Source organism: Mya arenaria, chromosome 16 (genome assembly GCF_026914265.1).
Source record: "Mya arenaria isolate MELC-2E11 chromosome 16, ASM2691426v1".
Taxonomy (NCBI): Eukaryota; Metazoa; Mollusca; class Bivalvia; order Myida; family Myidae; genus Mya; species Mya arenaria.
The window spans coordinates 43,990,719-44,018,389 of record NC_069137.1 but is presented as its reverse complement, the minus strand read 5'-3'; the positions used below and the strand labels follow the sequence as shown (position 1 = coordinate 44,018,389).

At 34.2% G+C, this 27,671-nt stretch overlaps 1 protein-coding gene across 1 annotated transcript; it reads left to right on the top strand.

The window, feature by feature from the left end:
• Positions 1 to 5,240: 5,240 nt before the first annotated feature.
• On the top strand, positions 5,241 to 25,356 carry LOC128222017 (uncharacterized). Its single transcript, XM_052930759.1, has 14 exons — positions 5,241 to 5,701; positions 7,407 to 7,526; positions 8,866 to 8,988; positions 9,558 to 9,680; positions 11,542 to 11,664; positions 12,872 to 12,994; positions 13,251 to 13,364; positions 13,763 to 13,888; positions 17,136 to 18,018; positions 18,416 to 18,527; positions 20,777 to 20,921; positions 21,079 to 24,228; positions 24,370 to 24,393; positions 24,731 to 25,356. Exons 1-14 carry the CDS (start codon positions 5,359 to 5,361, stop codon positions 24,847 to 24,849), a joined length of 5,628 nt encoding a protein of 1,875 aa, XP_052786719.1. The 5' UTR covers positions 5,241 to 5,358; the 3' UTR covers positions 24,850 to 25,356.
• Positions 25,357 to 27,671: the final 2,315 nt, after the last annotated feature.

Genomic DNA, 27,671 nt, shown 5'->3' with positions numbered 1-27,671 from the left:
ACATTTGCAGATTTATTGTTGCATCAAAGCGTCTCTTCTGAATTTAATTTTACCTTTTCGACAGCTTCGTCACTTGTTGTGCTTGCAAACCGTTTTTTGAAAGTTACAGGGTTGGTATGAGACATACTGGGAATTACAGGGGGTGTATGGTTTATACACGTCGTTCACGTGATCGCTTTAGGCCAATCGAATAGCGTCATTCATGAATGTGGTGAGATAAATAATACATCAAGGATTAAACATTCGGTGAAATGTAATCCGGAGTGTACTTGTATACGTGGGCTGGTATCCAATATTGGTCTTAATTGGATAAAAGAACGGTGTAGCTAAACGGATTACTTACCATTAATAACTGCCCAATAGAGATAATGAAGTCAATGAGTTTTATAACAATTTAGCATTTCTGTTAAGAGCATTTTTTTACCAGTATACATAACAAACTTACAAAAAAAACATACATGCGCATTCTTATTATCCAAAGTACACGACAAACACGCTTACAAAACACCACACGTATTATAAAACAATCAAACCATCCTGCACGTATACAATGATAACACGTTTATGACACCCTCTTTGTTTATAACAGTATTTTGGCTACAAGTTATATATGAACAAAACATTTAAAAGTCAAGTACGTGGGAGAAAGCCAAAGACATCTTTGGAACCCCTTTCCTCTTTTGATTGTTTAAACAGTGGCACCCTGTTTTCAAAAAGTGAACAAAGATAAAGGGTCATATCAATGATGTTCGTTTATTATCTATTAAACGTCACAAATCAAACACAAGGTCCAATTTAAAAACAAACAACAACATATTAACAACATATTAACAGGACGTTGTCTTTATTAACCAATCAACATTTCCGAGACTGATATTATACTTAATAGACATTGTTTTGAAAAAGCGATTCGACGATACGGAAATGGATAAGAAGTTGCCACTAAACATAATCGTAAATCCTATTGACACAACAAACAGTTCCTCTTCTTTCGCCAGTTTTATCTTTAAGCAGTGTCCATTTTATTAGCCTTCTGTAGCCTATATGATGCATTGCTCTTCTTTTTAAACAGAGTCCCATAGTTTCTCTTATGTCTCAAAAAGTGTCGCAAATCCGTGACGAAAAGTACACCAAATATTCCAGCAATTACACAAACAGCAACAATCCCCGTGGTCGCTGTAAAGGTTCGGTTGTCTTCCCTACACCGGCGTTTGTAAATGTACGCGCTGGTGTTTTTCAATCGCCGTTTCTGAAATAATAAAATTATATAAAAAACACTACTTATCAAGGGCCCACACCCCGCGAAAATATATAAAACATTACACAAATATGCACCAATTTAGGCTAAAATTCCCCGGCCCTACCATGCCTGAAACATATTTTTCTGTACCTCGTGGTTGAGATGAAGTGGGTAGGTTGTAATTATAGGGATATGTCCTAATTGCTACCTTACATACAATCTGTTCGAAATATATAATTATTTTATTGTTAAATTTATTTTATAGTCCATTAAAACAATTGAAAGACCAGCTTTTCAATACAATATATGACAATGACTGATCACGAGGGCACAGCCTGCAAAATATATGAAACCATAACACAAAAATGAACCAGTTAAGACCAAAATTTCTCGGCCCTACCAACTGTGGAACATAGTTTGTAGCATATATTTTCGATTGTTCGTGGTTGGGAGGGAGGGGGTTGGTGAAATAGATATACGACTGACACCTTATTTAAGATGTGTTTGAAATATGCAATTAAATACATGGTAAATTGATTATATTGCCCTATAAAAACCTTTTATTTTTTACTCAGATTAAACCGCTGTTAAATGTAAAAGGATTACTTGTATTGCAAACACATCTGTCGATGTCACACATCTATCATTCGACATGTTCTATGTTTCTTGTTTGTGAATTTGTGTTATTTGTCTTTGGCGTTGCCCATTGCCACTAAACCGGGTTTATGTTTAAACTTTTTGCTACTGAGCATGTTTCTGTAGCTTTTTGCATATATATGGTCCAAACATAACACATTCAACTCTTTTTAGTTAAACTCAAAGGAAGAACATGATCTAAACTATTATCTAAAATGTATAACTATTATACAAAGTATATAAAAATACAATCTAAAAAGCTAACCCAAGTTATTGGTGTATTTACTATTACCCCAAAGTACGACCTCTGAAAAAAATATATATTTTATTTCGAAATATTTAAGGTACATATGTTATAAAAAAAGTAACCTGCGGTAAACAATTGTCAAATTATATTTTTTGCTTAAATACATAAACAATGACTAAATGATTTATGTTTTAAATGCCAGCAAATAGTGTTGAGCTTATTTAACGTTAAAGTGTTGTTAAGATAGGTAATCGATACACAAGGATCAGTTTTCTATACTAATATTTGTGGTCAAAGTCACAAGATATTATTATTAAGATCAGTCTCTTCTTCTTCTCTTCTATGTCTTTTGCCTACGAAACATATGGAAAAAGAATTTCTACTCCTATTTTCCTGAACTGAGCTCAAAAGATACGTTTTGTCTGTCATGGTGATATCAACAGCAAGTATAGCATTTGTCAATAAATTTTGGGCCGATCGTTCAGACTTTTTGAAACGTTTCTGCACTGACACTTTAATTGATATTATTGTGACGTGCACTTCCTCTTACTTTCACATCTAAGATTTGAGACAACTGCTTGATATTTGAACACATCATAAGAGAAAGACTTGAAATAAAACGAACATCAACAAATGTTCATGTATGAATTAAGGAATGAATTACAGGATCGATCTATTAATCGTGGTATGAACACAGTTGGACGGATTAAAGTGTGTGACGAAAACTCCACGTGTTCTTTTACCAGCCCAACTAATCCCCGATTATGACATTCAGCACGCAGTCCGTAACTTATATTTACACCAATAGTTCATTACCTCTTTCCAGACTTGTTAAAAATACTTTATTTCTTTTAAGAAAAACTAAGAGTTATTCTTCCTCACTCATTCTGTTAATAGAACAAACCGACCGTAACAGGAAACTGTTGACCATATTGCGTCACAATAACGCGAGATAATCACTTCAAATTACCTTTAAACGTTTGTTTAATTGAAACGCCAATGCCAATCTATTTAATATATTAAAATTTATTTTTTCCTTTTTGTCCGTGGCCTGCTGACACAATACAAACAATAACAAGATAATCATTTTTCAAATTACATGTATATTTTTCGCGAAGATTCGCGATCCGATTATATCCAAAAATGTTGCATTCATCGTAAAATGTTTGCAGAAAGGCAGGTAATTTAAGGAATGGAAGTTTAGGTGTAAATATTTTATTTGGATAAACATGTTATGCCCTGTTCTTTTCTGATATACCTTTGACGAGATACGTTATGATTTCCTTTTCTGTCATACCGGCGAAAAAGCTGCTTTTGTTGCACAAACATGGCATAATGAACAGAGGTTTGAGAGCTCTCTGTTTTCGAATAGTGTTCGTTGAAACTGCTGTCGCTGTAATAAAAGGGTGAGCTAACATGATGTACAGAGGTTTGATAATGCGCAAGTTCTCAATTTATATAGAGTATTTTTGAAATTAGTATTGATAACAGATTACACTTAATATTCACCTGAAGAGCGTGCTATAGTCATGGTTGACTGGGAAGTTATGCTTGGTGTTGTTCTCGTGGTTAGCGTTGAAGTCATAGTTGGTGTTGTGGCCATGGTTTGCACTGTGGTCATGGTCGGTGTTGTGGTTGACGTCGGCATGGTTGATGTTGAAGTTATGGTTATTTCTTGAGTATCTGTTTAAATAACTCAAATATAAAAGGTTCAGAGCATAATTATATGCTTTTTAAACACATTCTATAAGATATTCGGTCCTAAATCGATATGGAATTTGCACTGTGGTTATGGTTTCTTGAATGAAACTATCAGTTTTGAATATTTCGCTGATAATATAAATTTTGGTTCTCGTGTTGCTTTAAAAAATAATATGGTGTTTACTTTGCTGATCGATTTATTTACAAATGTCGTCAATTCGTTATTTCTCACGGTATGTTTCCATTAACGTTAAATCAATCGGCATTTATATTTTAGCATAATAAAACGGAAAGTTTCTCAGTATTAGGTATAAGTAGATTCATTTGTTGGTCCGGAACCGATTGACTTCTGTGATGACGAAATGCAATTTACATCGATATTTAACAAAATATTCTAATTTATAAAGCAATGACCTCTTTTGATTTAGAGCAAATAAAACTGTCCTAGTGGTCTCAGAAATAATCAAAATAAGCAAAACAATTCTGATTAGTGTGGTTCTTTGGTCGTTTTGATGTTTCCACTTATATTGTCATATTTGGCTGTAGTGGTTTCCCCCTTCTGTTTAGTATCGCTTTTAGCTTTAGATCGAAATGCACATATATATATATATATATATATATATATATATATATATATATGTGTCTTAAGTTAAGCTGCAATGAGAATCAGACGTTTTGTGGCAAAAACTAGCATTTGCAAATGCTACCAAATGAAGGTTAAATCAATCAAAACTAATATGCCAATACAATGTGCCAAAGAAATGGAACGTTTTAATATACTTTTGTGACATACAGACCGCGAAAGGAATAATGCGATTAAAAATAGCAGATAATATAACTTTCAAATTAGTCAAACATCCATATTGCATAATTTGACAAGTTTATCATCATGCGGATTGTTTGGTTTCCATAAGTATTCTACATGTACGTTATAGTGTGTGTCATTTGCCCTCTACACACGCAATCCATCTATTCATCTTATATATAGAGAGATTATATATGGGGCAAGATACATTAACAGCTATTGGATGGAAAATCGGTGCATTTGCACTAGTCCATATTCATTGTATGATTTTATAATGCCTATGAAATTGCTATATGGACTTTTGCCTTGAAACTATACTTAAATAAAATAATAAAATAAAAACATTAAGACCATTCCTGTTTTCAAGTAACATAAAAAAAGATGTATTTTAATTTGTATTTCGCTCGCTGATCAATCTGATTTCTGCCACAATTCGTCGAACAAAAATATATAATTCAGAGCTTGGAACAGTTGCATTACTCATAATAGCTTCTAACTATCTTGATTTAAATTACTTGTCTATCTGGTGTTGTGAATTCAGGTCATTGCCTAAAAAACTAGAAGTCTGGAATAACCAGCTACATTATCTGAAATGTACACCCAGCTGAAAAGACTGCAGCATCATAAACAACATGCAGAATGCGCGTAATACACTTTTCCGATGCAGGGATTTAAACTAGAGTAAACGGCATACAATGATAACAATTGTTAGCAATCGTACATGAGAAAATGACCACATACGGAGTTCTGGTTGTTCTATCGGTTCTCATACTGTTACTCAATGTTGAGGAATTAGTTGCTGATTGTCCAAACAATAAGGAAAGGTGTGATTGGATTTCGTGGAAGTCATGGTCGTCATGCAGCCTTACATGTGGTGGCGGCAGCAAAACAAGGTCAAGAGAGTTGTGCTGCAAAACTAGCTTGACATATAGTGAATGCATCGATGAATGTAATCTTGTAAGCCATAGTAGTGAATCAACGACCTGCAATAGTTATTGTTACAACGGTGCCTCTTATATTGGCGGTTGGTGCAGGTGTCCTGCTGGATATAAAGGAACCTGTTGCCAGTCAGGTACAAGCAGTTATTTTCATAGTAAATTTAATTAATATAATATAGTTGTTGATGCATGTAAATTTTGTATTATATTATGTTATCTGTTGTCATTCTATCATGTATTCATAGTGATATAATTAAAAAATTATGCTTACTTGATTACTGGTTACATACATATTAAACTTTGGCTATCAATGCATTTTAGGGTTACCATAAATATTATTATACTAAATCGATAAGTAAAAGGATAATTGATACTTGATATGTATGAAATACCGCTATCAATGATAATATGCATATTATGTGGTAGCTCTTTCATTAACTGATAGCGATATTAACGTAAGCGGTATGTCGAAAATCTATCATTAATTGATACTCGTATAAGAATTTAATATGTGGTGCCCTATCATTTATTGATAGCGATATCATAATTTGCATCATTATAATGTGTGGTAAACCTAGCATATATTCAAGACGATGCCTTTATATGTAAATAATATTTTGTAAACCTTGCATTAGTGGATAGAGAGATTTTAATATGAATGGAATCTGTGATAATTCTTTTTGCGTTCATTTCCCCGATACTGACATCAACCCCGCAGTTCATTACTTATATTTTTACCAATAGTTCATTATTTCAGTCAAGAATTGTTACAAAAATCATTCAATTCAGTTAATAAAACCTTTCAGTAATTCTTTCTTACCCATTCTGTAAGTAGAAAGACCCGACTGTAACCGGATATGACGTCACAATAACGCGGGAAAAGATCAACCGCTTAAAATCACCTTTAAACGTAAAATTGAAACACTTAAATGGCAACAATACAATTAACGTATCATAAATTAACACTTTCTAAAATGTTGATTTTTATTTTACGGGACCTGCAGACACAATACAGACTATAACAAGATCAATATGTTTCATGTATATTGTTATGCGATGAATTGCGATCCGAACATATCTGAAGATGTTGCGTTCATCGATTGATAAACGCAATTGCCGAAAGGCAGATCATTTAAGGAATGAAAGTTGAGGTCACCCAATAAATCAAGAAAGTAAAAAGTATGTCCGAAGGTCAAAAACTCGCACGATGCGGCTCAAATAACTATTTGTTTGGATAATTGTGTGCATGATAACCGATAACCGACATTTGTTTTTACCAGCTCGATTTAAATAGGAAGCATATCAATGGAGGTGCTTCACTGTAGGCTCAGGCATGTCAATTTCCGACTTGATATTTTCCAACGTGAAAACGCCTCTTGTAAAAACGGATGATTATGTTGTATTTCAGAATCGATCGGTGTATGAAGAACCTGGTTTGTTTTTGACGCAGTTTGATGCTTTTAAACGTAGTCTTGTATTTTCGACGCAAACATTGCATATAATACACACAAGCTGAGCAGTCAACAGCAATTTTGTATATGAGCTGCAGCTCATTGCAATATAAACGCAACCTTGTATCTAAAACGCCAAATCTGAATTGCACACGCACCCGTTGAGCAGTAGACGCATAATGTGCATGTTGAACGCTAGAAAATGCATTTAAGAGGCAACTTTGTAGTTTCGACGTTAACATTTCATTCTTGAAGCGAACGCCGACTAGACAAACATATTGGACACAAACCGTATTTGAAATACAGGCAAACTATATTTCAGTTGCACAACAACAATATTTAAGATTTACAAAAACTTTGCATTTCAAACAAAATATTTTTCTTCCAGATGTAAACGAGTGTACGGAGTATTCATACTGTTCTCAGCTCTGCACGAATACACACGGTTCATACAGATGCAGCTGTAGACAAGGCTATCTGTTAAACTATGATAACAGATCATGCAGAGGTAAACACATTCATCAGATTTAATTTTCGGTCTTCGTCAAGAATGTGCGCTTTCAATCTTTGGGTGTCGTAAATAAATGCGCGTTCAATGTTTAGTTTTCTTAGTTTAATGTGCTTTTTCGATAATATTATGTTGTTTTCATAAGAAAGTGCATGTTTAATATGTGGTTTCGTCAAAAAGTTAACTTTCAATCGTTTGTTTATGTCAAAAAGGTGAACTACTGCAAAGTAAAACTAATAAACTCTTAACCTTCTTTTTGACCGATCACCTGAGATATTTACCATTTCCAGATAACAGAAATTGGTTTGCACGCCATTGCCTTCTGGAATATGCCTAAGTACGTTCCTGCTAGAAGTGTTAAGGAAAGCGTTGTTAGTATTGTGGAATTGGTATTGCGCTTCGCAAATAATTTCATCATATAAAAATTAACGATATTGATGAAGTTAACGGAATAAATGCTTATTAATACAGATCAGCCAATTATGTGCCAGTGAAGTGAATATCAATCTGCCTATTAAGTGCTAGTGTATACCAATCAGCATATTAAGTGCTAGTGTATACCGATCAACCTATTAAGTGCTAGTGTATACCGATCAACCTATTAAGTGCTAGTGTATACCGATCAGCCTATTAAGTGCTAGTGTATACCGATCAACCTATTAAGTGCTAGTGTATACCGATCAACCTATTAAGTGCTAGTGTATACCGATCAGCCTATTAAGTGCTAGTGTATACCGATCAACCTATTAAGTGCTAGTGTATACCGATCAACCTATTAAGTGCTAGTGTATACCGATCAACCTATTAAGTGCTAGTGTATATCGGTCAACCTATTAAGTGCTAGTGCATATCGATCAGCCTATTAAGTGCTAGTGTATATCGGTCAACCTATTAAGTGCTAGTGTATACCGATCAGCCTATTTAGTGCTAGTGTATACAGGTCAACCTTTTAAGTGCTAGTGTTTACCCAACAGCCTATTTAATGCTAGTGTATAACCATCAGCCTATTAAGTGCTAGTGTATACCGGTCAGCATATTATGTGCTAGTGTATACCGATAAGCCTCTTCAGTGATGGTTACCCGATCAGTTTAACTATATAAGCTTTTCCTGACTGTTACACCTTGTTTCAATTAAGTAAGCACACAAGAAGAAAATCATATTTTTATCTGTGATAACGTCCAAAGCAAACACTTGATGTTGTTTAATATCATCTTCAATGATTTAGAAAGACAGTGTTAGTCATAAGATGTATGTGTCCTTACATGGTACTTATAACATGTTACGAAATGTTGGTTAGCAAAGTGTTCTGTGTTAAAACATTAATTTTCTATACAACAGATACAGATGAATGCACTGACGGATCGTCAAGGTGTTCTCATATATGCTCCAATACGGTTGGTTCTTACAGCTGCAGCTGTAGAGTTGGATATACACTGAGCTGGGATGGAATAACTTGTATCGGTAATTCGATCAATACTTTGATAAATATGCTTTTTTTTCTATAGTTTTTTATGAACATTGCAAATAAAATAAAATACGTTAGCCCAACGTATTGTGTGTTCAACGTATATATAAGTATAAATTAATATGTAAACATTAATGTAATTTCTAATTCACAATTATAATCCTTTACATTTGAAATTCAATATATACTAGTTATTTGTATTTATATACGTTTGTGGTAGTATATCAAATCATGTCAAATATACACATGAATTGCAAACCATTTAAAAGAATTTAAAAATCATAAGGCCGAGTGTTCAGACTTTTGTTCAAGTAAATAATGTTGATAAAGGCATCATTGTTAACTTTAAAATGTGAACTATTTTGTGTTGATGTATTGGGAAATGGCAAGTACAGCTCAAACCGTTTATAAATACTGAAGATCACGTATGTGTATTCATTCAACTACCAGTTCAGAAACGATATTAAATATAACAACGATGACATTTAAAACGCTGTAAACTTTAACAATTTTCTGAACAACCAGCCATTAACTTCTACAAAACGAATCCGTTAAATGTTATCAGATGCTGATGAATGTCAAACAGGAGAAGACGACTGCGAATACAAGTGTGAAAACACGATAGGTTCCTTTCAATGCTTATGCGATAAGGGTAACCAATTAAACGCCGATGGTAAACAGTGCTCCGGTAAGCCGCATGCATGTTACGTTAATTTCTTATCTGCGCCTTGATGATATCAGTGAGTTGAAATTGAGCTCTGCAAAATGTAGAAAGAAGAACGTTTGTATTACACTTTATATCACAAGATATTTACTTACATTCTGGTTAAAGCTGCACTTTCACAGATTTACCATTTTAACAACTTTTTTTATTTTTTGTCTTGGAAAGGGCAAATTTTTGCGTAGATATCTGTAAACCAATAATAAGAGATTGCTGACAAAAATCAGATCGTGGATTTTCATATTTCCGTTCGAAATATTTATAATGCATAAAACATCATTTTTTTAACTTGAATATAAAAATCTGCGATCTATCTTTTTGGCAGCAGTCTTATATAACTGGTTTGCACGGATTTTCGCAAATATTTGCAAACCAAAAAAAATGTTGTCAAATTTGTGAGAGTGCAGCTTTAAGAGGCCTTTATAAAGATGTCAGTCATGTCTTTATTAACAATATCTGTCATGTGTTTTCGTTCCGGATCGAAAAATCCGACCCGAGGGCACCTGCGTTGCCAGGTAACGAGGCTTGCCGAGTTACCGTCTACGCAGCGTGCCCGAGGGTCGGAGTTTTCGATCCGGAACGGACACACATGACAGAATTTGTTTCTAGAATACCTTAAATTACTTTTTTTGTGAAAATTGCAGAGAAAAGCGCAGTTTTGTTAATTTCACCAATAAGCACGTGCGATGATGTTAACTGAAGTCATGACGCGCAGTAATTTTTATTATCACTGCATACGTCAAGAAGTTCCTTCAGTATCATGTGTTTTAAGGGTTATTCTGTTTTGTTTTTGTATAGTTAATGTTTATGGAACTCATCTATTGAAATCTCATAATTATGGTTACATAAAGTGTAAAATAAAAGAAATGAAAAGTATTACGTCACAGCGCGTGACTCATCTGTCATGGGGGATGCCAGATGGACTTTTCCAGCACGGCTGAATTCACCGAAAATGCCTATCCGGTGAGCTAGAAATCAATATCGAACACAAATTCCATTTTAACTCTATTTGCCTTCTGAACAATAAATTGTCTGCTTAGAAATTTTGTATTCATGCAAATATTATAAAGGGTGTATTCTATGACGTTGAGATCAAGCTCAACTGAGCAATACATCATTGGTGTAACTAAATATTTATTAAACGCATTTGAATTATGAAGTCAGTTTCCGGTGAAAAATTAAACCCTTATTGTTCAAATGTAATCTCTATTTCTACAGACATAGGTATTGATAATTATACACTTAAAACGTGTGTTTTTATATTAAATTAACAATTTTTGATGGTATAGTTTAATTAGTTTTAAGTACACTATTACTAATGAATACGTCTTGAAGTTTTAATTTTGGGCTTAAGGTCTTTAACCGCAATTACATATGTTGTTTGTTATTCTATGCAAAGCTTACAACTTTTGATTGTTCATGGCAGGCATTTAGCGTTTTGGCATACCTTAACACTATGACACCTGTTTAAGAAAAAGAATGAAGATTGCATGAAATAAAATTTAGATTATGTTTTCCTCGAACCAAATTTTGTCACCAGGGCCAGTATTTACAAAACATTTTAAGACAATTCCTAACTTAATAATTTGTTTAGTATCGCACTAATAATATAATAAAACAACTTATTAATATCTGAAATACCTTGTTTTCATTGATTTGATTGAAAACATATACTTTTACGTTAAACACATTTTTCGATATATACTTTTCTATTAATTTGACAGTGAAAATGTTAGAAAATCGACCTAAGTTCAAACATAACGTTTTTGAATACTGGCCTAAGTTGTTTTCATTTGTAATTTGACACTTTTTCCAAACTTTATATCAGATATAGACGAGTGCATTACATTAAACGGTGGATGTGATCAGATTTGCACAAACATCGCTGGTTCATTTTATTGTTCATGCAACGCCGGCTATTCCTTGCAGATTGATGGAACCTCCTGTGTTGGTGCGTTGATTCTATATTATTATATATGGGTTTAATGAAAAATAAAAAAGTTACAACATAATCTGTAATATATGTTACGCTCATTTGTTTCGGATTATAATAATCAGAAATCAAATTCATTTCAAATTATTACAAACTTATATGGTTGACGACATATCAAAATATAACGCCAAGGCTCAATAAATCAACCAGTTTATTTACATCGGATACCATTTCTCAGAACATATTAAAAAAGAGTTTTCTTTCTGTCTGTTCTTTTTTAAGATTAACCAAAACATCTTCAATTTGTTTTATCAAAAAGGATGAATGCATGTCGAAAACAATGGTTCTTATGAAGGATACCGAGTTCAATTTGAAAGACAGATCCAGAAAACACGGTATTTCTACCTTAAGAGACAACAGTAGATCAAAGCAAATCTTTAGGCACTCACCAAACATTTAATATTTGTGCTTTTTTAGCTACTTTATACACGGTTACAAAATTGTTATCAGTAATTAATAATACATTTTGGTTAAAATAAAAAATAAAAGGAAGGTTTGCTGCAGTATACGATCACAATAAAATTTCACCTCGTGTAAGCCACAGTAGCATACGTTTTTTTGTTCCTGACCCGGGTCTAGTATATTGTTTATCCGAAAGCTCATTCACCCCCACTTTATTATCAATGTTTCAGTGCATTGCGATGGTAACATCAGATATGAGATATTATTTAACCTATTTAATGAACGGCATCGAAATCATCTGATATAAACGTTTTCTGATTTTCGTGCAAAGAAAACAGACTTTGTCGTCTGCCAAAATGTTATAAAAACGGGCATTTTAAGTCACGAAAACTGCGATGAGAGCGTCACTTAATTAGAGTGGGCTGGTTATATGGTTTGTTGCTTAATGTCAATTATTTTAATAATTTGTAAGGGAAAATAGCGATGTTTCATTTTCGGTAGCTTTTATTGTTCAGTCAGCTACGAGTATCGTCAATGAATCATTAAGTTACACAATTGTAACACAATGCAAAATATGTTACACTCACACCAATAAGAAACTGTAGAAAAAGGTCAGTAGCTAAAATATCTAATATAACAATTATCAAATAATCAAGATAAAAATATTTGAAAAACAATTCTCAAATTAAAACCTTTTTTTTAATTTATGCGTGTTTAATACATTTTGAAGAAAGAAATACTTGCTTACATTGGAAAATTGCAGATGTTGACGAATGCACCGAACAGCTATCCCGATGTGCACAAATATGCATCAACGATGTAGGAGGTTACACTTGTCACTGTTTTGAAGGGTATTATCTCGCTGAAGACGAATATTCGTGCATAGGTTTGTCGTGATTACTTGCCTTTCATTTTAAAATAAAATATTTTCTGTCCAGTTCCCATTTAAAATAAATAAAATCATATATAGAATGCCAGTATGATAACAAGAGGTACATGTCCTTACGATATATGTATTACAAGTATTGCTTATTATATTCTGTAAGTTGTAAGTATATATTTCTCCCAACCAAAGGAATATTTAAAGCGAACTGAATATCGTGAACGTATGCCCTCTAAGGTCCTTGACATTTTCCCTCCAGATATAGACGATTGTTTGAATGTCACTTGTCACAATGATGGGCTATGCATTGACGGAGTCAACACATACATGTGCTCATGTTCGGACGGCTTTACTGGTGTTCATTGTGAGGAAGGTAAATGTTTCTTACAGAGAGATTGTGAAACATGACATATATCTGTAATTTACATTAATCCACACGAACATATAAAAATGCAGTTAAGTAGAAGTCTTTCGCGAATTTTCTCTGCAAACTTAGACCTGTGTACACGCTAAAAGCCCGAAAATCGCCCCTCTGGTCCATCATTCACAAGTTCGTGGATAACGTATTGCACACAATGAAGTCCAAAAAATTTTCGTTATTGTTTCGTTCGCAACATTTCTTAATATCCATAATTGTGTTATCTAAATCGTTTGATAAAATATGCAAGGATATATTTACTTTCATGTAGGTTTCGAAACTATATTTGAAAAATACAATTGCCATATATATAGCATTACATAACATTGAGTATATTCAATTTTGTGTTTTAGATATAAATGAATGCAACAGTTATTTGAACGGAGGATGTGAAGACGTTTGCATAAACACAATTGGCTCCTTTTATTGTAACTGCTCTGGGCAATCGACATTACGAACAGACGGATTTACATGTTCAGGTACGGAAATAATACACATCTAATATCACGATGGCAAAATTTAGAGCCAGACCTTTTCGTACAGATGATGTTCCCACTTAAAACAAATAAAATGGTCTTTGGATTTAATATTTCAATAAACACTTTATTCAAATACTCTTAAAATGTTTGAACAGCCAGCTTATTAGCATCATCACATATCATGGAGTCTCCTAGTACATGGTTACTTAAATCATTTAGCATTGTTTATTTTACGGCTCCATTCTCAAGCATGAAGTATCCTGGTTAACTATTACTTCAACCTTCCTATAGTACTGCTATTTAACATCACCTTTTACTGTGAAGTTTTCCGGTACTTGATTACTTCAAATATCTTTATTTGACTAGTTAGCACCGCCCTCCGGCATGAAGTTTCCTGGTAGATATGTTTTCAAATATCCTTTATTTATGCAAGTACGCATAATACTCCGACATGAAGTATCCTTATACATGAGTGTTTTAGACATTATTTATTATGAGACGTAAGCACCATCCTCCTGCGTAAAGTTACCTGGTACAGATTATGTGATTATAAAAAGTACACACCAACTTCCAGCATGAATTTCCATTTCCGGTTTAAGATGACTTCAATGTTCCTTTTTTTCTAGCATGTAAGCACCTCCCTCTAGCATGACGTATCCCGATACACGATTACTTCAATGTTCCTTTTTTCTAGCTTGAAAGCAACTCCCTCTAGCATGACGTATCCCGATACACGATTACTTCAGTGTTCATTTTTTCTAGCTTGTTAGAACCTCCCTCTAGCATGACGTATCCCGATACACGATTACTTCAGTGTTCATTTTTTCTAGCTCGTTAGCACCTCCCTCTAGCATGACGTATCCCGATACACAATTCCTTCAATGTTCATTTTTCTAATTTGTAAGCACCTCCCTCTAGCATGACGTATCCCGATATAAGATTACTTCTATGTTCCTTTTATCTAGCTTGTGAGCACCTCCCTCTAGAATGACATATCCCGATACACGATTACTTCAATGTTCCTTTTTCTTGCTTGTAAGCACCTCCCTCTAGCATGACGTATCCAAGTACACGATTACTTCAATGTTCATTTTTTCTAGCTTGTTAGCACCTCCCTCTAGCATGACGTATCCCGATACACGATTACTTCAATGTTCATTTTTCTAATTTGTAAGCACCTCCCTCTAGCATGACGTATCCCGATACACGATTACTTCAATGTTCCCATTCTCTAGCTTGTAAGCACTCCCTCTAGCATGACGTATCTCGACACACGATTGCTTCAATGTTCCCCTTCTCTAGCTTGTAAGTACCTCCCTCTAGCATGACGTATCCCGATACACGATTACTTCTATGTTCCTTTTTTCTAGCTTGTTAGCACCTCCCTCTAGCATGACGTATCCCGATACACAATTCCTTCAATGTTCATTTTCTAATTTGTAAGCACTTCCCTCTAGCATGACGTATCCCGATATAAGATTACTTCTATGTTCCTTTTATCTAGCTTGTTAGCACCTCCCTCTAGCATGACGTATCCAGATACACGATTACTTCAATGTTCATTTTTTCTAGCTTGTTAGCACCTCCCTCTAGCATGACGTATCCCAATACACGATTACTTCAATGTTCATTTTTCTAATTTGTAAGCACCTCCCTCTAGCATGACGTATCCCGATACACGTTTACTTCAATGTTCCCATTCTCTAGCTTGTAAGCACTCCCTCTAGCATGACGTATCTCGACACACGATTGCTTCAATGTTCCCCTTCTCTAGCTTGTAAGCACCTCCCTCTAGCATGACGTATCCCGATACACGATTACATCTATGTTCCTTTTTTCTAGCTTGTGAGCACCTCCCTCTATAATGACATATCCCGATACACGATTACTTCAATGTTCCTTTTTCTAGCTTGTGAGTACCTCCCTCTAGAATGACGTATCCCGATACAAGATTACTCCAATGTTCCTTTTTTTAGCTTGTGAGCACCTCCCTCTAGAATGACATATCCCGATACACGATTACTTCAATGTTCCTTTTTTTAGCTTGTGAGCACCTCCCTCTAGAATGATGTATCCCGATACACGATTACTTCAATGTTCCTTTTACTAGCTTGTGAGCACCTCCCTCTAGAATGACATATCCCGATACACGATTACTTCTATGTTTCTTTATTCTAGCTTGTAAGCACCTCCCTCTTGTATGACGTATCCTGATACACGATAACTTCAATGAGCTCATCCTTATGACAAAAACTATCCTGGTACACTGAAATGCTATGGTTTAAAAGCACCACTGTCTTTCATCCTGGTACAGAATTACTTTAACGCTTCTTGATTATACCAATCGCTAACACTCGTTAAATCAAACTTGAACCTACCCAATATCGTTGGGAGCTATAAAGCCGAGACATACATGACATAGTTGAATCATCTCGTTTTTAATAAATGTTATTCCATGACGAATACATTTTATTGAAAACAAAGGTCATACCCAGAACAACATATGTTTTTGTCATAAATTGATTGCCAGTTCTTGATATATTTCTCAGAATCATCCTGTTTGTCTTATATTATTTCGGTGTTATTGCCTATATTTCCGATTTTGATGAAACGTATAAAAAATGATGATAATTTTCATCAGTGCCCAAACGAAATTTTTACTTCTACATGGAATCAAAACAATCGTGTTTACTTTTTAAGTCGGTGCTGGGGTGCGTTGAAATGACAGGTTTCAGTCAAACAGTGACTGATGAGTATTTTCAACGCGATGCTGGTGTTGCGTATGTTATCATTAATTTTAATGAAAGGTTTGTAAACTACTATGACTGGTGTTCATTAACAGGTGCCAGGGGCAATTAAAGGTGTTGTGATAATCACAATTAAAGCAGATAAAAGGTTATAATCAAAACCGTTACTGCCGTATTCATATTGTGCTTTTGTTCGCTCATGAATATGTTTTTGTTACCTAAAATATAAATTAACCGTTTATTGTAACCTCGATTTATCCACAAACCAGAGAATGTAGAATTAGGAAAACATAATTCAAATGCCCTTTTTAAATGTCGTTGCAAAGCAGATATTTAAAGCTGCAACCTTCAATTTAAAAGTACAGGTTCCAACGAGAGGATGTAGCAGGGTTTTTTTTAAATTGAAAATTAAAAAGCCTTATTCCTATCTACGATATACCCTTTAGATAAATGTTATCGAAACGCCTGGGTTGCGTTTGAAATGTTTGTTTTTTTCGCAGGTTTAAGCGACGAAGATCCAGATTTGTTTCAAAGGTACAACATCTCAAATAAAGTGCTTCCAAGGGGATGCTCAGTTGTTCCTCTCACACACTGTGGTGAAACAAACTCAATGCAAATCGTTCTTTCTTCTACGTCGCCCTGGCATGAGAATGATCAGTTAGACATTGTATTTACACGCGGGATTTCGTTTGCTGAGACTAGCTCTCAATCATTTCCTATTTCGTTTGCTGGTGTGCAGTATCGTACAACTACCAATTCAATCAAAATGGATACAGAGGTCGGCAGGTGGAATATCATTGATGGACACCAGAAAGGGAAAAATAAATCGGAGAATTGCTTATCATTCGAGACAACGTTTAAAGATTTAAGGTCCATTTTGATGTCAGGTGCTTTTACAAGATCTATTTTTGGTAGTTTTGAAAAGGTATTACCGAGGTGGTTATCATTTGAAAACAATGGGCCACCTATGATGCGCATAAGTGACGTAAAGGCACGGCTTCTTACCGGAGAGGAAATCAATAATGGTATTTGTAGAGGTGCGCCGCTAACCAAAGAAAATATATACATACTGTATTCATTCTCAAAACAATTTGAATTGAACTTATTTGGACAAAACATTATCTTGCCAAATCCACTTAGAGGAAAAAAACATTGCATAATCCTTGACGTTTGTAACTCCTATGGAATAAGTTTCTTTTTAATGCTGCCGGAAGAATCAAGAGATATCTTAAATACAATAGATGTGTTCAGTTCTCTTCGAAAACATTATGGAATTTCAATCAAACCAATTGGTTTTGGACTGTCTTTGGAAAATAACATTAACCTTGAAAAACAAAAATCAAGTGTTAAGTACTGGAATGGACAAATCATATTCTCACATTCGTAAGTAGGTTAACATCTTAGTGTGGTTATAACGTAATATGTATGGTGTGTGCTTAGTATACGTATGTTATGTAACACGTTTGTACGCATATAAAGATTTTCCTCCCATAAAGGAAACTGCCTCATCTGACCTAAATATTGTTTTGCATAATGCTATTTAACACCGACTTGACCTCCATAAAATAATATTTCCATTACGTATAGTTAACCATTAGCATCATATTAGTAACAGTTGCCATTTTTGTTAAAATTTGAAAATTACCTCAGAAACATTTCAGCATGTATTTGGTAATCCATTATCATTGTGATCATTGTCTCCAGATGAAATGGTACATTTTGTAAGTATGTTATGGGGCTGCATCTTTTCTGATTTTAAATAAACTAAATTCCCTTTCAGATTATACAAATATGGCGGATTTTGGATTGCCGGAGATATGGCTATGACGTACGGGTCAATCCGTATGAAAGGTCAGGCTTTCGTCTATACATCCGTTCCATCCTTCCATAAGGTATCGTGTTTAACATTTATGATTCACTAGCATACATTTGCAAAGCAAACGTTTTTTTGCATTTTATTCGAAAGGCGTTGTCAAATAATAAACGTGGACATTTCTTGCCTTTACTGCGTAATTCATATGTTTATTTGATTCATTATGTGAACTATGAAATATGACCTTTCTTTGAAATAATATGTCGATCGACATTTCCTGCTTATGAGCCTTCCACACTGCAAACGACCTTTGAATCAAAACATATAGTGTTTTAAAACAATCGGGTTTTATTTAGTTTTGAGGTTCAATATTTAGCAAGCATATATCCGCTATGACATGTGCAGCTGTAATAAGGAGTTGAGCAAATTTTACAAAGGAACATTTTATCAGACTACAAAATGCATTCCCTTTTTTCCACAAACGAATATAATTCTGCGTCAGTACTACCAATTCAATAATGCATTGAGGTTTTGTGGTGATAAAAGCTATTTTTCGCATTTTTCTAATCAGGCAAACGAGTTAAATCAATATTGTTTTAATGAATGTGTTTTTGTATTCAAAAATATCTTTAAGAAGTATTAAGACATTGTTAATTAATGTAGTCTGTGGCATTTTGACTCAAAAACATAGTTGTATTGTTGACAGAGTTTTCAAAAAAAAAGGAAATGCTTTTTGGTCAAAAGTTTTATAAAAATGTTTTTTCCTAAAATTTGGTAAAACTCGTTTTCACCAAAAAACATGTCACAAAAATGTTTGTTTTACGAAAGAAATTGTTCTTCAAATCTAAATTAAACATGAACTTTTGACAGGTTTTAATGTTTGGCCTTCCCCGCCCATTCTAGCAATATGGAAGGCCATTAAGCAAACTTAGCACTTACCCATTATGAATAAAGCGATCTTATGTATAGATGAATCATTGTCATTTACGTCATCAAATACTCGTTTATGAGTAACAATAAAAGAGTATCGATCAACATGGTCGAGTATACAAATGTCTTTAGAAATGTTCGAAATGTTAGAATGCAGGAATTACACTTATCTGCGACCAGTTTATCGTTATTGACAATGAATATAGCTATCACGATCGTTTCAAAGTTATTTAAGGAATAAATTGCGGGGTTGATGTCATTTTCGGAGTATGAACGCAATTGGGGTGGTCAAAGTGTGTGGAGATCCTCGATAATGACATCAACCCCGCAATTCATTCCTTATATTTACACTAATAGTTCATTTTTTCATTTAAGAAGTGTTAAAAAATACTTCATTTTACTTAAGGAGACTTTTCAGTTATCCTTTCTTACCCAATCTGTAAATAGAACCCGACTGTAACCGGAAACATGTTTTCAAATGACTTCACAATAGCGCGAGGAAAAGATCAACCAGTTGAAATCAATTTTAAACGTAAAGTTGAAACACTTATGGCAATAATACATTAAAAATATAATAAATTAACACTTTCTAAATGTTGAATTATATTTTACGGGACCTGCTGACATATTACAAACAATAACAAGATCAGTACTTTTCATGTATATAGTTAGGCGATGACTTGCGATCTGAAAATATCCGAAGATGTTGGATTAATCGGTTTATAAACGCAATTGCCATTTAAGGAATGAAAGTTAAGGTGTAAATTTTGTTAATTATATTGCTATCTTTGAACGTTTTAAAGGTAATGTCAATGTTTATTGCTATTTTCGATGTTTTAAAGCTATTGCCAATGAATATCGCTTTCTTCGACCGTTTCTACGTTATTTTCAATGCAATGTCCTCTCTTCACCTTTTTTGGCCTAATGCATAAACTCGTTGAATCTAGTACAACTTTCAAGTAATGATTCCATTTAAAGCTGAACTCTCTTTTATGTTTTGCATTTTTTTTTTGCGAACAACCATGAAACTCAGTTATACGACAGCTGACAAAACAATAGATCGGAAATTTTTATATTTAAGTTCAAAAATTGATGTTTTTTGCATTTTTCTTAAAGCGTTAGTAACGGTTTAGGCCATAAAACATTAATTTTCGAACGAAATATGCAAAAGACAAAAAATAAAACAGTTCAAAATTCACTAATCTAAGTATACCGACAAAAATATATCTTTTCGGAAAATTCCAGAATGTATGATGTTGTCTTTTGGTTAGATTTCAACTTATTTGGTATGATTTTGAACATGTTATCCAAGACATCGTACACGTACCTGCAGTCTCATTAAAGTTATTGCTTTGGGTTGGCTTTGAGCGATTTTTGAGAATCTGATATTTTTTTCAGTTCCTTCACAGTTTTCATTTTTTCGAATGGCGGGTAGGCTGGCATTTTACAGCCGCCTCTGACATCGAAATTAAAATGTCAGACTATGTTATTAAACTAACGGACGAAGGCACAACTGAAGTTGATATGTATGGCTTTTTTGGAGGTAGACGTTTTTCTTCCTATATATTGAGTTAACACACTTTCTTGGTGTTGAAACGTTATTTCTAAGGATTGTTATCCAAATTTAGATATATTGTGAATTTCAAATTTGAATGTTGAAACATAAAATGTGAATAAATTGTGTTTTATTATTTATACAGGGAATACAAAAAGGCAATTGTGTGGAAACATTGCCAATCCCGAGGGGTTATTTATTACAATGGTGATCGATGTGAATCCATTTAAACATATTCCGTTTCTTAACTGGATTAGACCTTCTTTACACACACGATTGGATGGCTATGTTATAAGACAGCGATCGGACTTCCAAAATCGAAATGTACATGGATTTGTTCAAACAGTTAAAAACTTCCAACAGCACGTAGATAAGATTGTAATGGATGTCAAAAACATTAGCTTACACTATTATTCAATTCTATCAAAAGAATCATTGAAACATATGTCGGATATACAAAGGGTTGGTAAAAATTTGATTTCGACTATTGAAAAAGTGCAATATGGTGATGAAAGCTTGGTAAAAATCGTTGAATGCGCCGATAATTTATCAGACGATTGGTTTTCTCTACATGATAAATGTTTAAGACTGTCAGCATCTGTTGCTGAAAATGTACGATTTATGAAATATAACCTCACAAGCAATATTCAGTCAGAAATGAATAAAGCAATGGTGGTTTACAAAGACATTCAGAATAAAGCCTTTTCAGACGTCAATACAACAAACGATGACTATTCATTTGGGTTAAAATTCAAAGCAGATTCCCTTATCTTTTTTGGAATAAAACTGATTGGCGTAGAAGTAAAGACGACTTATACATCACCCAAAACTCAGCATTGCAATGCACTTGGAAACACTTTTTCTCTGTTGAAAAACGAGGACACACTATTCTTTTCGGTGTATATTGGACCAGAAGCCGTAATACCGTTAGGTAGAACACTGAAATTGGATTCCAATCTCTCAGCTGGTTATGGTGTAGCCTTAAGTGTAACGAATCCTGATCAGTTTGAAGTGTTATTGAACGTTAAAGCTGAAATATTGGGTATTACTGGACGAGTTGATATGTTTATCTCACCAGTAGGAATTCGATACTATTTGGAAGGAAATATAGGCAATATATTCAAGGCTCAGCTTAATGTGTCACTGGCAAAGGAAATATCATTATACAACAACTTAAATTGGTTGACAATCTCGTTTCATGTAAACGGGCGGTTTGTCGCGGATGCCTACGGAGACGGCGACTTTAATGATGACTACATCGAATCTCTACAGATTGCAACACAACATCTAGCTGATGAAGCATCAAAAAGAATTGAGCGAGCTAAGGACTCGATAACACAAGCTCAAGCCGGTTTAACGTGGGCACAAAATTGGTTAGAAAAGAAAACGAAAAACAAAAGGTCTGCTGAAGATTACTTCGATATTGCCACACGTAAAATGGAAATCGCTAAACGGGATCATGAAAAAGCTAAAATTCCGTTTCTTCGAGCTAAACAATCACTGACAGATGCTCAGCGAAGAGTTGATCGCCTTTGCATAATTGAACCTTGCAGACATATATGTGTTCCTGGCGTCCGCTGTATCATATTCAAAATACAGATATTGTTCTTCGTTTTCTCTTTTCCCAGTTGCAGACTAAACAGCTGCTTGTTTTCAATTCCAGATCCACAATGTGTTATTTCTAACTCTGGGTGTAGAATTGTCAGGACTCTAGCGTATGCTGCCTTAGAAGAAACAAAGGGATTTGTACGAACTTCACTGTTTTCTTTAGACTTGGCAAATGAAGCAGTTTCTGTCGCCCAAGTGAACGTCGATAAATCTAGAATCGTTTTGGATGCAGACGAAGGTATGGTGAATATTGCTCAAAAAGGCTTGGAGGGTGCTAAAGACATATATGAGGGTGCAAAACAAGCTTTAGACGGTGTAAAATATGTTGTACGGTTTGGTGTTATGGCAATTAACTTTATACTAAAGCATGGGATTATGAAAATTGTCGATGTTCGCAAGTGTGGTTTCGACCTAGAGGTTGCTACATCAAAGCTTTCTATATTTGATGTTCTCTGTGATATAAACGCGTTTGACCTTGGTTTTAGACAACTTAGAATACGGATCAATTTCAACGATATATATCAGAGTATGTGGTACGCAGCAAAAGAAACAATTAATTCAATACTAGAATCTATTGAAACAATTGGGAAAAGAGAACGCCGCAAAATTCGAGACGTGGCTACGACAGCTGTGTATACAATCATACGGGAGCTGGACAACACCGATTTAAATGAGACTTCTTTTGACATTAACACAAATGAAACCATTGATGTTGTGTTTAGAACATTAGGCTTCAGATCGAACTTATCAAACGACTACGAAAATAGGAAGGAAATTTTCGAAACGAAATGTAACATCTTCAATTCTTCGCACACCTTTCTAACATATTCAATCAGCGTTTTACTTTCGATGGTGAACGAAACTGTTAATTCAATGAACAATATTTCGTCTACACACGACATTTTGAATGGTGTTCGATTGGAGAATTTAACTGAAAACTTTACAGTTGAAAATATAGGAGTTAATCTTGATGTTGCCATGGCAGAATTTAACATAAGCGCCCAAGATGTCTTTGATAAAATCAATGCATCAAAATCAGAACTTACAGACGACCCATTACTCTCGGCTATAGATTCCTTTGCAAATGAAGCGTCTGTTGTCTTAAAAGATCAAGTGAATGCTATGAATAACATAATGGTAGTAACTAGTTGGATTGCTGCAATGAATAACATATCTGAAGGATTCTTTGAAAAAGACCGGTGCGTGTCCTTTATGGATTGCGCTCATTATACTGTGTCAGAAATGTACAACTTGCACGTTGCCTGTAATATGACACACACAGGGCAGAGTCTTCAAATGATATCTGAGTTTGAGGATGTGTTTTTGCACTTGACTGGCAATGCATCCCATACGACGGACGATGTTTATAGCATGGCGATGACAGCGATCGGAATATTGGAGGAAATTAATAGTTTGAACGTTTTTTGCTCTCAAGCACCTGAGGTAGTACAATATTTGCAAAACCAAACCATTTCTGAAGGCAGCGCTTTGTTCCTAGTGTGCAATGTCACTGGAGACCCTTTTCCAACGATATGGTGGTTTAAGGATGATGAATATCTATCTGTTCAAAGGGAACAAACCTTAGCAATTTACAACGCATCAGTTGAAGATAGTGGGAAATATTACTGTATTGCTGGCAATTTGGTTGCTAATTTGACGTTACCAGAGGTTGATGTTGCTATAGCAGGTATTGTTGTCATCTGTTTCATTAATACATCTTAATTATGCTTAATATCAATACATTGCTGAGTTGAAATGACATTTCTCGTAGTTTCAGAAATATAAGGCTTGGCTTAATCTGGTTATGTTCTGTTGGTTTTAATTTCAGAAGTTGCCCCAAAGGAGGACAGTGGTAACATATTTTCATTTAGCTTATTTTCCTTAAAATAATTCAAACATAGAAAAGGTTCATTAAGATATAAGAGTTATCCTCACACTTGGAATGCATCAATGTAGTGTTATTTTGGATATCATAACTTCTTTGCTAATTCCATTCAGACACTGCAATTCTAAATTTTCATTTGAAAATGAGCCTATTGTGATTTCAATGAAAGTTTTCCTAAAAACGAGAAATGCTTTGGCAAAATACTTCAATCCATTCCACGAAATAACAATATTTACTATTCTTCAAACGTATGTTAAATATAAAACGAAAGCAAATGGCGTACACGACGATATTTCTTTTTCAGATGAGAATTGGACGAAAATGACAGTGATTGTTACAGTGACAACGGTGGTTATAGTACTTTTATGTGGAATTATTTCAGGAATGATTTGGAAATCGAGAAAGCGTCAAACAGAAAGTTGAATTGAATTATAATTGTTTTTTTCTGTATGCTTAAATTTGTTTCATTGCGAATCGTTATGAAGGGTTTTGCCTTCTAATGACATTATTAGGTACATGTATGTACACGAACGTTTAGGAGGTTAGTGCTATTGAGTAGCGATATAATTTGTATTGAATAGTTGACTTCATATAGACATTTGTATTTGACCAAGATCACCAAGGTCCAGAACAAGTTGTACATTTATATTACAAATAATACAGCTTAACAATGTAATCAGCAATTTTATGTTTTGAAATTGTATAATTTACTTCTTTATAACTCGAACCTTTTAATTTGTATTAATACAATAGAAACTGCGGGGAAATTATTTGCCAGATACAGGTGGCGTGTTATATTAAGTGCTTTATTGAACATTACAACTAATATTCTTAAACTAGCAACTTTTTACACAAATTATATAATGAAAAAAACAAGGAGATGTAATTTATAAAGTATGTGTATTAATTTGGATTGAAATAAAGGGTATTCAAAACATTCGTTTTCCTTTCATGCTTTTCTATGCAATATTGAGATTTATCAGTAAAAAACAACAGTGACAATTTGATACACTGCAAAATAAGAAGTGAAAATATTAACTTTCAGAACTACTTTTAAACATCCATTGTAGAAACTTTCCCTTGATCAAAACAGAACACTTCACCTTTGAAACAAAAAGAGAAATCTTTTTCAACAAACCGGAAATAGAAAAATGTCAGCTATAATTTCGCATAAGGGGCACCCCACGGGTAGCGGCGTAAATAATACCCTTTTTAAAAAAGTGTGTAATTAAGAAAATAAATTAAAATTCTATAAAACTCGGAAAATAAGCCACTCGTAAAAATTTGTTTTGCTATGACACTCGTGAAATAAAATACGATCATATATTGAAATAAACAAATATCCTCTATTTAGTTGTAAAATCTAAGTAGTAAGCTTTTTGAATACGGCCTGTCGCAGGATAGAATAACAATGCCAGTAAAGTATTGAAGAGTACCCTTTGGTAGTATCCAGTTAATAAAAATATACCGATTGTTGTTCACTTACAACGTGTTTGTATTTAAATCGATACTATATTGATTTACGAAACGTCATTAAAAGAGCTGAGATTGAGCGCACACACGTCATGGCCACGGTTACTTCACTAATAAGCATAACTTAATATAATTCAACGCATGAACTCGCCAGAAAACAATAAACTCAAGGACAAATGTCCAAATACTTAGACGATACTAGTCGGTTGCATTTAAAGATAAAATTACAATGTACCAAGTCTGAGATACTAGTACATTTTTTAAAAATCTTGAATAGCTCACATCGAGGGGTGAACGCTAAAAGGTTCGAAATGACATTAAATAAAGAAGAAGAGATACACTTTACGCTTCCTCCCTTCGATATATTTTCGTATATATGACGAAATAATACTTTTTTTTCTCTCGTGGAAACCGGGTTGTTCTAATCAGAGGAAAGCTACATAATTCAACAAAAAACAACGTTTACATTATTTCTTTACTAATAACCGGGATGATCTAAGCAAAGAAAGCATCATTAACTGATATGAGCAGAGGAAACCTTCAAAATTTAAACCTGTATACATTTTCTTTCTACTTAAAATGAGGTGATTTCAGGAAAAAAGAAACCTCCAGCATTGGAAACCGTATGCACGTATTTCTCCCCTCAATACCGGGTTAATCTCAGCGCCGAAAGTCTACAACAATGAATTTCGTACTAAGCATTTATTTTATCGTAAAACAGGGCTGATCCTAGCAGAGGGAATCTACAGTATTGAAAACCGTGTGCATTGTTTCGCCTTAACGGGGTAGTGCTTTCTCGTAGAACACGGGCCAGATTTGTTTAATTTTTAAGAGTCAATTTTGGATTGCGGATTAGGATATCTGAAACGAAGCAAGCGTTTTTGTCTACTCTTTTGTACATACAAAATATAGGGCACTGAACTATTCCTATTACGTGTTTGAATACGTTATTTATATAAACTGAAAGCGATATAAAACGGATTTTTTTAAGAAATATGATGTTTTAAAAGTAAAAGAATAAATTTGTTTAAGATGACAAGCAAAAAAGATGCCTGATAAGCCTAGTTTTCCGGATAAAGAACTGCAAACCCTTTAGTTCGTGTTTGCCATTCATTTCAAAAACTAAGGATATGTTTTATCTAGAGATTCGGTGGCCTATTTACATATCTTTGAGTTTATATCCTTGTAATATTTGCGAAAGGTCTGTTCATTTCCGACGACAGGCTAAATGCATAAGGTTTACGCGAAAATGTGCCAAATATTAAGCACCTAAATAGGCCCTTCTGCAATAACTATATAAAACTTATGATATCAATTAAGGTAACTTCATACTGATTTGTTTATTTGACAAAGGCCTATCCAGTATAATTTGTCAATTTAAGGGATATATGATACAATTCAGAGCTTTATTATCATATACCGTCCCGTATATGGTTGAAATTGACATGACGCCCACTGCCGTTTCAATTGAATAAAACGTGGTTTAACGTTATGTCTCAGGTGACAAAATAGAGAGAACTAGCCTATATGACGTTGTACCTAGTCACGTGTGATATATGTGTCCTACAGTCTGTGTGTAGAGAGATATCATTAAATGTGTTTTATAATGTCATATACACAAACAGACCCACTAGTTAATTTCACATTCACCTTCTTGTTAAGTAAGCACATTAATCAAAAACTCAAAACTTAACCTGAGGCCAAGGTCTTTATGACAAAGAGTTAGAGACACAATCATATAAACACCACATAAACAAAAACAATACCCCATA